Source organism: Diadema antillarum, unplaced genomic scaffold (assembly GCF_040938485.1).
Source record: "Diadema antillarum isolate AM-2024a unplaced genomic scaffold, OU_Dant_1.0 seq00000581_RagTag, whole genome shotgun sequence".
In the NCBI taxonomy this organism is placed as follows: domain Eukaryota; kingdom Metazoa; phylum Echinodermata; class Echinoidea; order Diadematoida; family Diadematidae; genus Diadema; species Diadema antillarum.
Genome location: NW_027271515.1, coordinates 1,049,650 through 1,064,755, shown reverse-complemented (window position 1 = coordinate 1,064,755; position 15,106 = coordinate 1,049,650). Strand labels below are relative to the sequence as shown.

Here is a 15,106-nt window from a genome sequence, read left to right as displayed (position 1 = left end):
CTTTTTGTTTTTGTCTTTTACTTGTATGGTAATTAAATTACCTTTAAGTTAGTTTAGTGGGGGCGCTGTGGCATAGTGGATAAGACTGCTGACTCCCGTTGAGAGGACCTGAGTTCAAATCCCGCCCAGTGCTTACGTTTTTACCCACTATGTTGCTCTGGAACCAGGTGTATAAATGGGTACCTGGCAACACTAGGGTAGTAATAATGGCAGGGCCCTCTTATAGAGCAGCGGCAACACTGAAGAAGCTACCCTGGGTAAATACGACATTGTTTTGTTATTATTATTATAAATGATATTTTTTAGGTTACAGAATATGACATAATGAGGTAGAAACGGAGGAAGGCTTCATTAGATCATTTCTCTGTCACATTTTGTCCTCAGCTGATGCATCACAGCATCGTTGAAGACCCAAAGAGGGCGATAGAGATTGATGCGGAACACCGCGCCGCTGAAGGAGAAGACGCCGAAGATGTGGATGCGGATGCAGGTACGCATGAGGGTGTGGTGTTGGTGTCCAGGGGAGTGGTGTTGGTGTCAAGGGGAGTGGTGTTGCTGTCAAGGGGAGTGGTGTTGGTGTCCAGGGTAGTGGTGTTGGTGTCCAGGGTAGTGGTTTTGGTGTCAAGGGGAGTGGTGTTGGTGTCAAGGGGAGTGGTGTTGGTGTCAAGGGGAGTGGTGTTGGTGTCAAGGGGAGTGGTGTTGCTGTCAAGGGGAGTGGTGTTGGTGTCCAGGGTAGTGGTTTTGGTGTCAAGGGGAGTGGTGTTGGTGTCAAGGGGAGTGGTGTTGGTGTCCAGGGGAGTGGTGTTGGTGTCCAGGGGAGTGGTGTTGGTGTCCAGGGGAGTGGTGTTGGTGTCAATGGGAGTGGTGTTGGTGTCAATGGGAGTGGTGTTGGTGTCAATGGGAGTGGTGTTGGTGTCAAGGGGAGTGGTGTTGGTATCAATGGGAGTGGTGTTGGTGTCAATGGGAGTGGTGTTGGTGTCAAGGGGTGTGGGTGTGGTATTAAGATCATTTTTATTCCCTCTATCAAGAGAAATTCCCAACTCTCCAGACAGCTTTTTATTCCCTTCTCATTATTCCTGCAGAGTAGACACCATTTCCTTACAGTCTCTCATTATTGTGTGAATTCCTGTGTGCTTGCTAGTGTACCTCTATTTTTTTTTTCCAAAATGTATCACTGCCGAGGAATGTTGTTCCAGGCTATCAAGCAGGAGTAGTTGAAGAGACGGTCCACTCCATGTTTAAGCTGACGTTAAATAGAGTCAAGTGAAAAGTTTTATCAGTAAAGACAAAGTCTTCCTCTGCCCTGCACACAAATTTTCTATGAATTTCATATTAAAATGACTAGAAAATGAAATGACTGTTCTATGGCCCATTTCCTAAAGCACTGCATATCAATGACAATATGCAACAAGTAATAATGATAACAATAGAAATACATTTATATAGCGCATTATCCATGTACAGTGTGGTTACTATGGCAACAGCCAGATTACTGCCAATCAGCCAGACGACAGCCAAGCAGTGGTTTGCATTAAAAGTTGTCGTCATTATAGCAATTGCAAATTTTACAAAGCCCACCGTGTGAAACAAGTCGCTAGGAGCCACCGTGTTTCTTACTTATGTCCAAGTCTGTACCTTTCCAAAGTCTTGTTAATTCTTCCATCAATCTTAAAAACAAAGAGAAAAATTTTTTAGAGCTTTTTTGACATCTTTATTCATGAGTTTGCTTGAAGCTTGAGTTATCTGTCGCATGAAATTAGACCACCAGTGAGCTGGTACAATGTGAATGAGTGTATAAACATGTATGGAATGCTCGTAGCATATCATAGCATGTCCTTCGCACTTGATGTAATATACCATACACCCATACATCACAAAATTTGACATTGGATCCAGTTTGCAACATTAATATAATAAGTGATTATCTAAAGTATATGTTACATGCAAGAATATTGATTAGAATATCACAACGTTTCTCTAGGCAGAATCTACTCATTCTCCTGCAGGGAATGAGAAGATGAATTCTACCAATTTGTGCCATACCTGCACTTGTTCATGTGAATCGTGATCCCAGGTTGATGCAAAATTTTGTAGAATCCTGCTACTTTCATTCTTTTTTATTATGACTTCTTGTCTCTCGTCTGTTATGTTTGTTGTTCTTTTTTTAGGGAAAAAGGGGGGGGGGTCAACTTTGCTTTGAACAAAACTTTGTGTTTCTTGTATGTAATGCATTTTTCTCTCTTTTTCTATATAAAACTACAAAACCTTCGACTAATTGATTTTAAATCAAATTGGCAGCATTCATTTCCCATGTTTGTGATCATCATCCATGTGACCTGTGCATATTTCTGATCTGCATGAACTCACCCCTACGTCGAAGAATCAGACAAATATAAAAATGGAAGATCCCTCCCTGTCTTTCAGTCAAATATTCTCGAATGTCCCGAAATTGTACTTCTGTCATGATTTATCTCTGCTTTTGTACTTTCATTACTTCGTCTGCTCATGAATTCACCAAACCTTAAAAATTTGCCCCACGTTCCGTCATCTTTGAAAATGGTGAGTAATGGTGACGTCACGAGTTAAAGGTCATATTTCCCTCTCTCTAGTATATGTGAAAAAAAAAAGAGGAGGTGTATATGGGATATAGGTCTTACTTGCATGTCTTACTTTCACTGACTAGCTAAAAATGCTCATCCTATAGACTGTATCAGTTCAACTAACTTCACATGTACGCCTCTCATCTTTCCTGATGACCCCAAACATTGCATGCATGGGGTACATCTTCATTGGAATCACTGAAAGCATGCACAAATTTGATATTTGAATCGTTTCTGCAGTTCACTTGTTATCCATATGTTCATGATCAAGAAACTTTAGAATTAACATTTTTATTTCACATGGTGGAGAACGTCATTGTCATCCAAAATGGAAGAAGCTTTCTGGCAGGGTATCGTCCATTTGTGTGTAAAAAGAAGATAAACAAAAACTCTATGCCCAGAATTACCAGCAAGCACTACAGTTTCTTTCTTGACATATTCTTGATAGTGACAGCAATTGTGATAATGTGACATTGATTATAGTAAAAGGAAGAAGAATGATCATTAAAGTAATAATAATGACAAAAATGATTTTAATGTCAATGAGGATAAAGATAATAATCATAACAAATATAGTAATTATAGCAATTATGAAAATACTAGTAATAATAATAACATTATTATAGCAATTGTTGTAACAATAGTGATATTATTGCTTCAGGTTGATTTTTTTAAATATTGTGTTTTTTGGGGTTTTTTTTTTTTCATCACAACATAATACTGAAAGGGATTTACCGTCCATATCATTCCCTGAACTTTGGAATCAAACCATCACCTACAGTACTCTACTTACTCTATTCCCTGGCAAGCATTCCAGCCAGGTTGAACAGCACATCCTAAAACCAACCACATTGATATTAAGCTTTCTACTCAGTACCCATCTAACACTCCAACGGTCTTCATTCTTTTGGAGGGACTTCATGAAGAGCATTCCATGCATTACATTGAATCACAGTTGCAAATCAGACTAGAGAGCCAGATTTGAGGCGTTTTTGACAAAGAGGCTGCTGTACACATCAATATTTTTGCGCAATTAAATTTTAGAGCTGAGCGGCTTAAAAAAAAAAACACATTCGCTGATTTTTCAATTCACCCTGCACACATGGCAGAACATTTTTTTTTTTACCAACAATTTGTTTTGACATTGACATGTGTGAAAATAGATGTACATTTACGATTGCTACATTTCTGTGAAACATGTCTACAGATGTTTTAAAGTACATCATGCTTCAATTACACAAGTGCACATATTTGATTGCAGAATACACAGAAACTATCCATTACAGAAAGCTTCTAGTATGCACACTCACACACATGTAGTAAGCATTTTTCAGCTGATGGAGTCGACGATTCAAATCATTCAGAGTGTGCAAAGTAAACCATTACAGCATTTGTGCGGGTCTTTGCATTTGCACACATAAATTTGCAAATGTAGCACGTGATCTGCAAATGTTTGTACGTTAACGGTATTCTGGTAACAGAATTGCAATAGGAGGATCAAAGTTTACGGTTGTCTACATGTCACTAGCTACAGGAAGTGGTCAGAAATGTATGTTGACTGGAAAAGTCAGAACTGGGAATTATTGAAGTCTAGAATCATCTTTGTTCAGGCAAACCCTTGTGAACCTCTCCCATCTCTCTGTGAAACCAAACATGATGCATTTATTGTAATATCTTGGTAGGAATTAGGATTGCCTTCCATTCAGGGTATCAGGACTTGGTGGAATCTCTGCACTGCTTTCTCTCTCCTTAATGGCATCTAGAAAAGGAAAACAGCAATGCAAAAGTATCTGTATCTGTATCTGTATGGTTTAGTCAGCAAAATGTCCAGGAAGACACATCCACGCTAACTTGTAGAGAAGCACTACGTGTGGATAGAGCGCGACTATTGAAATTGCATCAAATTTTGCTTGAACAGGGACAATGATGGGCATTGAACCACTGCGTTGGGGAGTTGGTTCCAGTCTTTAACAGTCGTTATGAAGAAGGAATCCCGGAAAACTGTAGCTCTGTGTCGTTGTTGAATAAATTTTTGATTATTGCCTCTGGTGTCACGTGCGTTGGGTTGGACATAATTATATAGGGGGACGTTGACTAAACCGTTTTTCATTTTGTACAACATGCAAAGCCTCTGATGCTTTCTCCTTGTCTGGAGCGATTCCCAGCCCAACTCGGATAATGCCCTTGTAACAGATCCCTCTTCCCTGGTATAGGTGTTCGTGCAGAATCTGGCAGCCTGCCGTTGGATTCGCTCGAGAGAATTAATGGAGTGTTTAGTGGTAGGGTCCCAGACGGAGGATGCGTATTCGAGTATGGGTCTCACTAGGGCCAGATATGTAGCAGATTTCACTTTCGTATCACAGTTCCATAGGTTTCTGCGGATGACATTCTGCACATTTTGGGCTTTCTTAAGAACTTGCTGAACATGGGGGTTCCAGTTTAAGGTGTTGGATAAGGTGATGCCCAGATAGGGGTGGGACGAAACACTCTTCAATTCGGAATTACAAAATTGATATATGTTGTGGGGTGGATTTCTCTTGCCAAAAGTAATAGTACAACATTTAGATGGGTTGAAGTTCATAAGCCAGGTGTCCTGCCAGTTTTCCAGTGATTTTAGGTCATCCTGAAGAATACCGACATCTTGGGAAGGTGAGATGGATGAGTAAAGCAGACAATCGTCAGCAAATAGTCTGGCTTTAGAAGAAACAGCATTTGGTAAGTCGTTTATATATAACAGGAACCATAGAGGACCAGTGACTGTGCCTTGAGGTACACCTGAGGTGACGCTCGCAGATGAAGAGGAATGGCCGTTCAGGACAACTCGTTGGGTGCGATTGGTGAGAAAATTCCGGACCCACGTGGATATCTCACCGTCAAGTCCATAATATTTCAATTTAGAGATGAGTCGGCGGTGTGGAACCTTATCAAAGGCTTTGGTGAAGTCTAACAGTGCCGCATCAACCAAGTTGTTTTTATTCAATTCATGGCTGATATCATGTATGGTTAAGATGAGTTGGGTTTCAGTTGATCTCTTGGCCCTGAAGCCATGTTGGTCGTCCGAGAGGATATTATGGGATTCAAGGTGTTTCATCACGTGACTATGGATAATGTGTTCCATAACTTTGCACACTACCGATGTAAGTGAGATGGGACGGTAATTAGCAGGACATCTTCTGTTGCCCTTTTTAAAGACAGCAGCGATATTGGCCTCCTTCCATCCCTGTGGGACAATGCCGGAGTTGATCGATGACTGGAAGAGGTCTTGTAGTGGCATAGCTAACTGTTGGGCGCCAATTTTCAGGAACCATGAAGGTATGCCGTCTGGGCCAGGAGATTTGTTAGAGTTCAGACCTTTGAGTAATTTAAGTACTCCATCTTCAGTAATAGTAAGATGATCAATCTGTTTGTGTGGACTGTCGCCAAGCAAGGGGACGTTACCGTCAGGTTCAACCGTGAAAACACTTTGAAATTGATCACTAAGTATATTGGCTTTTAGGTGATCTTCGCTGACTATCTTTCCCTCAAAATCAAGATCAGCGACCCCAAAGCTTTCTTGATTAAGGCGTTTGATAAAAGACCAAAAACGTTTGGGTTCTTCAAGCAGGGCAGACCCTAAGGTGTTCCTGATGTAGGAAGACCGCGATTTCCTAATGAGTTTGTGGGTGGATTTCCTAAAAGATCTGAAAATTTCCCAATCGGCTGGTTTTTCCGATTTTCTAGCTTTATTGTACAAACGTTGTTTTTTCTTGACCATACGATGCAGGGTTCTGTCGAACCAAGGTAGGTTGAAGCGGGATGAAGACAATTTATGTGGCACATGGCGTTCCATTATTGAGAGAATGTTTGATTTAATCTCTTCCCATTTTCTGTTCACATCATAATCAAGACAGTTGTTACGATAATATTCAGCAAATTCATGGAGTGATTGCTTGATACCCTCTACATCAGCCTTGTTTCGTAGAAATATTTTCCTTTTGGTTGGACGTTTTCTGAAGGGAGTGATTCTGACATCGATTACAACAGCATCGTGGTCGGAAATTCCTTCCCTACATATGACCTTCTGTACAATTTCAGGATTGTTTGTGAAGACCAAATCAAGTATACTCTCAGTTTTTCCATATCTTCTCGTGGCAGAACTAACATGTTGATACAATCCAAATTCCTCAGCTAGGGAGATCAGTTTACCGGCAACTCCAGTGTTACTGCCACTCTCAACACTGTGATCAGACCATGAGATATTTAGCAAGTTGAAGTCCCCAGTGAGTATAACATTATGTGAGTTAATTTTGTGCCCTATTCTGGTGAGTGATTCCACAAGGTGCTCAATTGCTTCACCTTTATCGTTGGGTGGACGGTAAAAAACTCCAACGAGCAGTGGCCTACAGCCTTTAATTTTGGTTTCAGTCCAGAGAATCTCACAATCTGAGTTATATTCACTGCAATGAGAAGTAGCCAGGTCCAGTTTGACAGCCTGGAAAACCCCCCCTCCAATTTTCGGTGGGGTCCTGTCTTTCCTGTGTACATCGAAATGATCAGGAAAAATCTCACTACTGTTGATGCTGGGGTTTAACCATGACTCGGTTCCACACAGGATATCAGGTTTGACAGAGTCTACGAGCACCTCAATGTCTCCGGCTTTAGATCTGACACTTTGACAATTTGTAAGAAGTATCTTGAAGTCGTCCTTCTTATTCATTGGGCGCTTTGTCTTAATAGAATTAGTGAAATTTCGATTTGGCATTTTAGATGAGACATCTTTTGGCGAAGTCGGCTGAGAAGTGTCTATGGAGTTCAAAACATCAAAGGGATTTTCAGACGAGATGTTTAGATCTACGCTGAAGAATGAGCCAGAAAAGGACAGATTTTCACATTGAGGACAAATCCAGTTGCAAGAGCTATTCATAAGTGAAAAATACGTATCGGAGTCAATGTTACAGCATGCTGTGTGTAGCCACTTATCACAGCTGTCGCATTGAACTGCATGATGATCTCTCAAGACGTCACCATCACACACACTGCAAGGTGCACAGCAACTAGAACAATACCATGGTGTAGAATTTGCAGCTAAGGTTTGGACCTGTTTGAGGGTTTTTCCGGCACAGCTGAGGTGAAAAGATCCTTGACAATCTTCACATTTGAGTTTATTTTTGCTGAATACTAATTTGCTACAAAGGGGACATGGTTCAGTGCGCCTGGGTTTGTGGACAGGGCCAGGATTCATTTGAACATCACCTGAACACATGATCAGGCCCATTACAACGGTTCGATTTGGTTGGAGGTGATGTAGGATATGTCCTTTCTCTCTTGCGGGTGAGTGATATAGTGTTACAATGTTGTCCAGGAATTTGTTTCTGTTAGACAACCCCGAATTCCAGATTGGGTCATACATGTACCTTGCAAACAAAGAGCTTGTATCGACTCTGGGTACATACAGGGCATAATTTACGAAAACAGAGCCGGTACCGGTAAATTGATCAGTAGGATCGCAGTATGCTCCAATAGCAACAGAGCCATTCAGGCACGATGATTTGTCTCTCAAAAAGGAAGTATGAGGAATGGATGTACTTACAGTTTGCAATCCCTCATTCCCAGGATGGGTATTCAACAGTCCCCCTAGTACTCTGGCAAGTACAAAAAGTGTGACAGCTGCGTTGAAATTGGTGCGCTGTTGGAACTCAGACTTGTGCATGTTTCCCATGTTAGATATAAGGGAATCAGTGGCCAAAACACATCAGAGGTGGGTTCAAGGTGATAACCCGAAGTGTCGATATGAGCTTGAGGAGTACCGCAATGGAAAACAGGAGGTAGAGTGACCCCACCGTTGACAAAATGGTGGTCAAAGATGGCGGAAATACACGCTAACAAAATGGCGATCCAAAATGGCGGAGCACAAATCAAAACGATCCAAAATGGTGATGATGATGGGCCAGAACATTAAAATACATCAAAAGTAGAATGCAAAAGACACAGGTATCTGGTGAATAAGCTAAAAATACACACAAAGTGGCGTGGAGTGAAGGCAAGAACTATAATTCACGCTGAGAAGATCTTCTGGCTTCGTGGGCGAAGTATGTACAGAGTATGTACAGAGCATCAATCTGGGCTAACTTTGATGGGCAAGTATCGGCAACTCGGCGGTGGCGCACCACGATGCTCCGTATGGGATTTGTGTTACTGACCAGGCGGGCCAGAGCAAAAATTGAGGATAAAAATTCAGCCAGATCACACGTTGAACAACGAAAATAAATACGCAGTAATGCTAAAAAAGCTTTAAAAAGCAGAAATCACTTGATGGAAATCTGCGATGACAATTCTAAAAACTAAATTTTAACAGATTTGAAAGTTAAAATCCTGCGACAAGGCAGTAAAAGTCCATCCACACGAAGCGCCCTCTTGTAGAAATGGAATAACAATAGAAATAGTCACTGTGACAGTAAAACATGGAAAAGGCTCAAATATCAGAAGCATTTGCAAATGAATGTGCAAATAAAAATCTCACTCAAGAATGCACCAAGAACTTATTAGATGCTTGCCCACATAATGAGGATAGACTTGGCTTACATTTAAAAAAAAAAAAAAGAAGATTTAGCCCTTGACATTAGTGTGAAGGAAAAATAATGCTGGCAGACAACAAAGAGGCTAATAGAGTTTTCACAATTTGTTTTTTTATTGTAAAATGACAAAAGAACCAAAATCAGGTAAGTAAGAAGACTTAAAAGATGATTTGCACTTGTAAATGTAGATATAGTCTCTATTGTGAGCTTTGTTATTCTTTCTCATCTGTGTGTTTCTGTAGATATTGCTTCAGGTGCCGTGACACACTCTGTTCAAGTTGACTTTAATAAAGAGAGTAAGACGTTTCCTAATATGTAGGCAGACAGTGTTTTAATGAGGTCACCAGGACAGCCAATTTTACTTCGTTATAACCGATACCTCTTTGATAAACATACTTATTAAAAAGAAGAGCTAAATGCAGTTATGGAAAATTGAGACTGCTGAATTCGCTTTATTGAGGGGGTTGCCTTTATCAGAAATAAGAAGATTAGCTGGGATAAGAAGTCATGGACTTTAATATTTCATGATTTAAAGGGGCTGTACAGTAGTGGTTGAGGTAGGGATTCATGTTTTGAACATTCCTATTCTAAGTGAGATAATGAAAAGCCTCTTATGAAATATGAAACAGCATGTAATTTTAGGAAGGGTTCAACGTTTGTTTAATGAAAATTGGTTTTCAAATGGCTGAGATATCCAAAAAAGTGCTAATAATAAAAGGCGACATGCCACAACTTTATTAGGATGTCTTTGTTTCACCTTGTTTTTAGATATCTCAGCCATTTCAAAGCCGATTTTCATCGAATAAACTTTTGATACCCCTTAGAACTGCATGCTCTTTGACATATCATAGAGTGGTTTCTGAATATCTCGCAAAATGTTAAAAGCTAAATCTACACCTCGACCAGAACTGTACACACCCTAAGCGTTCCTCTGCCATGCACACAAATCTTCAATGAATTTTCCCTTTAAAATGACTGGGAAAAACATTTGACATTGTTTGCATTGAATAGTGATACCTGTTGCAACATGTGAAAACTAGTAAAGGGGATGATGTTATACAAGTAGCTCACAAATCTCTGATTGGTTTGTGCACACACACACACACACACACACACACACACACACACAAATGAAAATCTGTGTTTTGATTGGTTACTAAGCAACTGCATCCCTTTCTTCCTGAGAGTCATCAATGTGAGTTTGTTGCAAGTCATCACAAATTTCATCCAAAGGATGCAAATTTTTTGTCTTTTTGTTGTGTCAGAAAAGGAAATTCATTGACAGTTTTATGTGTAGGTGAATGAACATCTCTTGAGAAAATAGCATCACCCCTCGTATTAAAGCCAATATTTGCTTGCTACAGATGACACTTTTATGTAGCAACAGGTGAATTTTAGAGTTGTAAGTTTTTAAGTTTTTAATTGAGTTTGATGAAATCTCAACCATTCTAGTATCCAGATTTTACTCTGCTTATTACAGCCGACTTAAACGTGTTGTTAAATTGCCCATAGAGTGTGATAATAGATAGTGTCCAGAGCTGTAGAGCATGTTACACTCTCACTTGTATGTTTTAGTTAAGGGTTATACTATCAGTATTTGATAAAACTGCTTCTTTTCAGTCACACTGTTGAAGTGATGATGCTCTTGTGAAAATAGATCTGAATTAAATTCCAAGTTATTGTGTGAAAATGACCTGAGACTATGTTACCGACAATAATCTAGCAGTGAAAGGCGGGTCCCTTACTGATGAACATACATTCCAGAGCCTTGAAATGACTGTTTCTTTATAATTACACATAGAGTCAGGAAGATTGATATTCTTGTAAAGAGAGAAAAAAAATTAAAGGAAAAATTGTGACCTTTAGCTCACAGAAGGGGAAAAAAGATTCAATACGATTGCATTGTTAGAATGAAACCGTCCTATAATCTTCAAGGATACAAAGATTTAGACAAAAATCCTGACCTCAAGCCTTGGCAAGAATATTTTAGACTTTTTAAAAAGTTCTGTTATAGCCCTTTGTAGATTGTTTCAGGCCCTTATACATGTATATTCTACAAAAGTGTCTTGTTAAGATACCCCCCAATTGTATGTTTACAAATTGAGAGACCAAAATTTTCCTTTATAGCTGAAATTGACTGAAATTCCCTGCCTGTGATCGCTTGTAGCAAGTCATGTGTGTAACCACATCATCGTCTGTTAATGTCTTGTACACAGATTTCCTGCTTGAAAGCTATCGGCTTCATTGCCATCCAGTCACATGGCTTCATAAAGCATGTACAGTGTGTTGTGATATTGTGTAGTCTTTACAACATTGCACTGATGCTCGCAGCACATCATGTTGAAATGTCTCACACTGTGCACTACTGCAAACACATGATCACTTGCATGATCCCATGTGGTGTGAACCTAAACACTGACTATAGTATGACAGTGGTAGATATGCATCTTGCTTTGCGGAGATGAAATATTTGTATTCCCCTAATCCCATTGTCATCATATTTGTAAGAATGGTAGTAACCAGAAACATTTTGTTCAGTATCAGTGTAATGATAGTGGTGATAATTGTGGTTGTAGAAATGAAAATAATTAAGCAACAAAAGCAGTAATAATGATTGCAATGATGATAATGATAATATTAATGATGATGATGATTTAATTTGATTTGATTTGATTTGATTTGTTCTCTGTATGCCATTTTTTTTCAAATACATCAACTTTCTGCAATTTCATTAACATAGTACTAAATAACGGTAGTATACTTTCAACAGTTATCATCATTTTCATCAATTATACGATACATTTGTAATATAATTACATGAATTACATTGTAATTAGCATACAGAAAGATTGCCAAGAATGATGATGATAATAATAGTAATAATGATAAAATATCATCGTCATCATAATGATGATAATAAGCAACAATGCAATATCGAAAGATGCCAGCTGTTACTTTTTCCATCCAAAATACTGCACGTTTCATGGAAAATACCGTACTTTCCCAAATTTATTACTACTATCTCTTGCAGGAAAGGTGTGAAAAATACACTTTTTCGGCCGTCAGAATACTGCAATATTGTTTATAAGGTTGGCATCCCTGAATGTATAGCATAACGTATTTTACCTACCACGTGAATCAAACCCACCAATCTTTCGTAATAGATGAAGTATAAGTTTAGCAGACACCTGTTTATCCCTATCTGTCATTTAAGGCATCGTATAGTTTTGGTTGCAGGTATTTATCATTTTTGTTGAAATATGAAAGAGCATGTAATTCCAAGAGTGATTCAATGTTTGTTTGATGAAAATTGGTTTTAAAATGGGTGAGATATCCAAAACAGAGCGATTCTAATAAAGTGTGGGACCCACATATTATTACCATTGTTTTGTTTTACTTTGTTTTTTGATGTTTCAACTATTCCAAACCCGATTTTTATCAAATAAACGTTGCATTCCTCTTAAAATGGTATGCCCTGCACTTTTTCATAAGTGTTTTCTTGGTATCTCGCAAAAAAAAAGTTAGAGCCCAATTTTCATTTCCACCAATACTGTAGTATCCCTTTAACCTTCTGTGCACCACAAGCTCAAAAGTCATTGACATGCTATGTATTTTACAGGTTGCCTATGAAATTGAGAGTTAAACAGTTTATCACTAATCTATCATAGTTCTGTTGAATGTTTTGTTTGGTGTTTTGAGCCATGTTCCTTTTTTTTTTCAAAATCGTGCCCTCTTTTGACAGGCTTTCATTTAGATCATCTTCTTTTCTTTCTTTCTTTTTTTCAAGATCTTGAGTTAAAGTGTTGTGTACCCGTATTCTTTGCATTTTCCCTTCCACAATTTTGCATGTGTTTACCTCTGTGCATAATGGGGAAATATTATTGTGAAAGATTAGAGTTCCTGTTCATGACTTTAAGCCTTCAATGTACACTCATTTTGGGGATATGGGATTTGGGATTTATTGTCAGTTGTATCAATTGTAATGTTGAACAAAACTTAGGAAGAAAAAAAGAAGTTAAGTACACTGTGTAATGCTGCGTGATATTAAAATTACAATTCTTTATATACTCCAGTAACAGAAATTTAGGTTTGTATACAATAAGGCCACGTCCACACTTTTGAACTCTTCATGAAAGCAGTGGTGAAGATTATTCATCATTAATAAGCTGGCATATACATGTATGTTACCATTTTCCTTTCCATTATCTGGAAAAGAGTGACAAATGATCATATGACATAGTAAGAGTTTAGATTAGATGTGTCATCATATTATTTAACCTTTTTTTCCACTCTTTCTTTCTCTCCACATATTCATGTGTCATTTTGTGTACTTATCTTATCTGTCATTGTATATGTAACTATCTATTTACCTCACTATCTATCTATCTATCTCAATCTTTCAATCAATCTATCTGTTTACTAACTATATATTTCTGCTTATCGGTATGTCTATCAATACGTAACTATTTGTTGAATTATTTGTTTATCAATTTATATATCTATTTGTCTCTTCGATATGTATATATTTATATATTCATTTATCTCTATATCTTTTTCATCTATTTATCTATCTTTCTATCTTCTCTCTGTCTATCTATCTATCTATCTATCTACCTATCTATCTACCTACCTATCTATCTATCTATCTATCTGTCTACCTGTATGTCTGTCTATCTATTAATCCTCCTACATACAGTTTCATACTCCACAGCTATTAGTGGAGAGGGGGCGGATGAACCAAAGGTGAAAGGTGAGAATCAAATTACTTGAAGTCCTCGGGACATCCTCTTTTCTCTAACTTGAATTGAAATAATAGTTACATTCACACAATGTATATAATCTTTTATGTAGAGTTTTAAACAAATTTTAATGATTAAGGGTAGCTAGTAGTTTTACACTACTATGTATGTCAACACAATACCTTATATAAAAGATTGAATTTTTTAGCATGAGAGTCCCACTCGATGATTAAACCACAAAACGAGAAGACATGCATACATACAACACTAGCGAACTGAGGGGGAATAGGTTTTTCACGAAGATGTCACATTAACTTTTGAGTGTCTTGATTATCTTGTCCACATGATGCTAAACTACAAGTGGGGATCCGTGCAGCTCATGAAAAGAGCGTAAACCCTAAGATGTCTTGTCATTCTAATCACTGACTGATCTTTAAGATTACTTGCTTTTGAGGGCATCATGGGGCTTAATTATGAGCTAATATGAATCATTTAGTAAAGGTTGAAACTTCAAGTGAATCTTTAAGTTTAAGAACATTGTGTGAACGTGACTATTGCAATTACAATGTAATTACAATATAACATTTGTATATATCTCTTACAAATTATCAAGTTGTTTTACAAGGCTTTACATCTATAATGAAACTGATATATATGCATACACTCTATATCTATTCAATTTCTCTTTACATTATGTATACCCAAAACAAATTCAAATCTAAAACCAAGAACTTATCAACATTAATACAAATTAATACAATCAGAACTATTGAAGCACATATAGCATTATTTTCCACTCCAGCCTCTTCATCACAAGTCATCCTTTGGTATTAAAGGGATGGTATAGTATTGGTTGAGATGACGATTCAGCCTTTAACTTTTTGCGAGATATTTAAAAACCACTTTATGAGATGTTAAAGAGCATACAATTCTAAGAGGAATTGGAAGTTTACTTGTTGAAAATTGGGTCTGAAATGGCTGAGATATCCAAAAACAAAGTAAAACAAAGTGATCTAAATAAAAGGTGGGCCCTACCGTTTTTTTAAGGATTGCTTTGTTCGGGATATCTTAGCCATTTCAAAACCAATTTTCATCAAATAAACTTTGAATTCCGTTTAGAAATATATGCTCTTTCATGTTTCATAATAAGTTTCTCATTTTGTTAAAAAAAAATGAATCATCATCAAAAAATGTTGGAAACCTGAAGCACAGT

General features: G+C 38.0%; 1 protein-coding gene across 1 annotated transcript in view; it reads left to right on the top strand.

Annotated features, from left to right (window-relative positions):
• Positions 1-15,106, top strand: part of LOC139735477 (piezo-type mechanosensitive ion channel component 2-like) — a 123,167-nt gene that overhangs the window by 78,400 nt on the left and 29,661 nt on the right. Inside the window, exons 30-31 of the mRNA XM_071646233.1 lie at positions 385-490; positions 13,851-13,904. Coding sequence (XP_071502334.1) covers positions 385-490; positions 13,851-13,904 — 160 coding nt within the window. The remainder of the gene's footprint in view (positions 1-384; positions 491-13,850; positions 13,905-15,106) is intronic.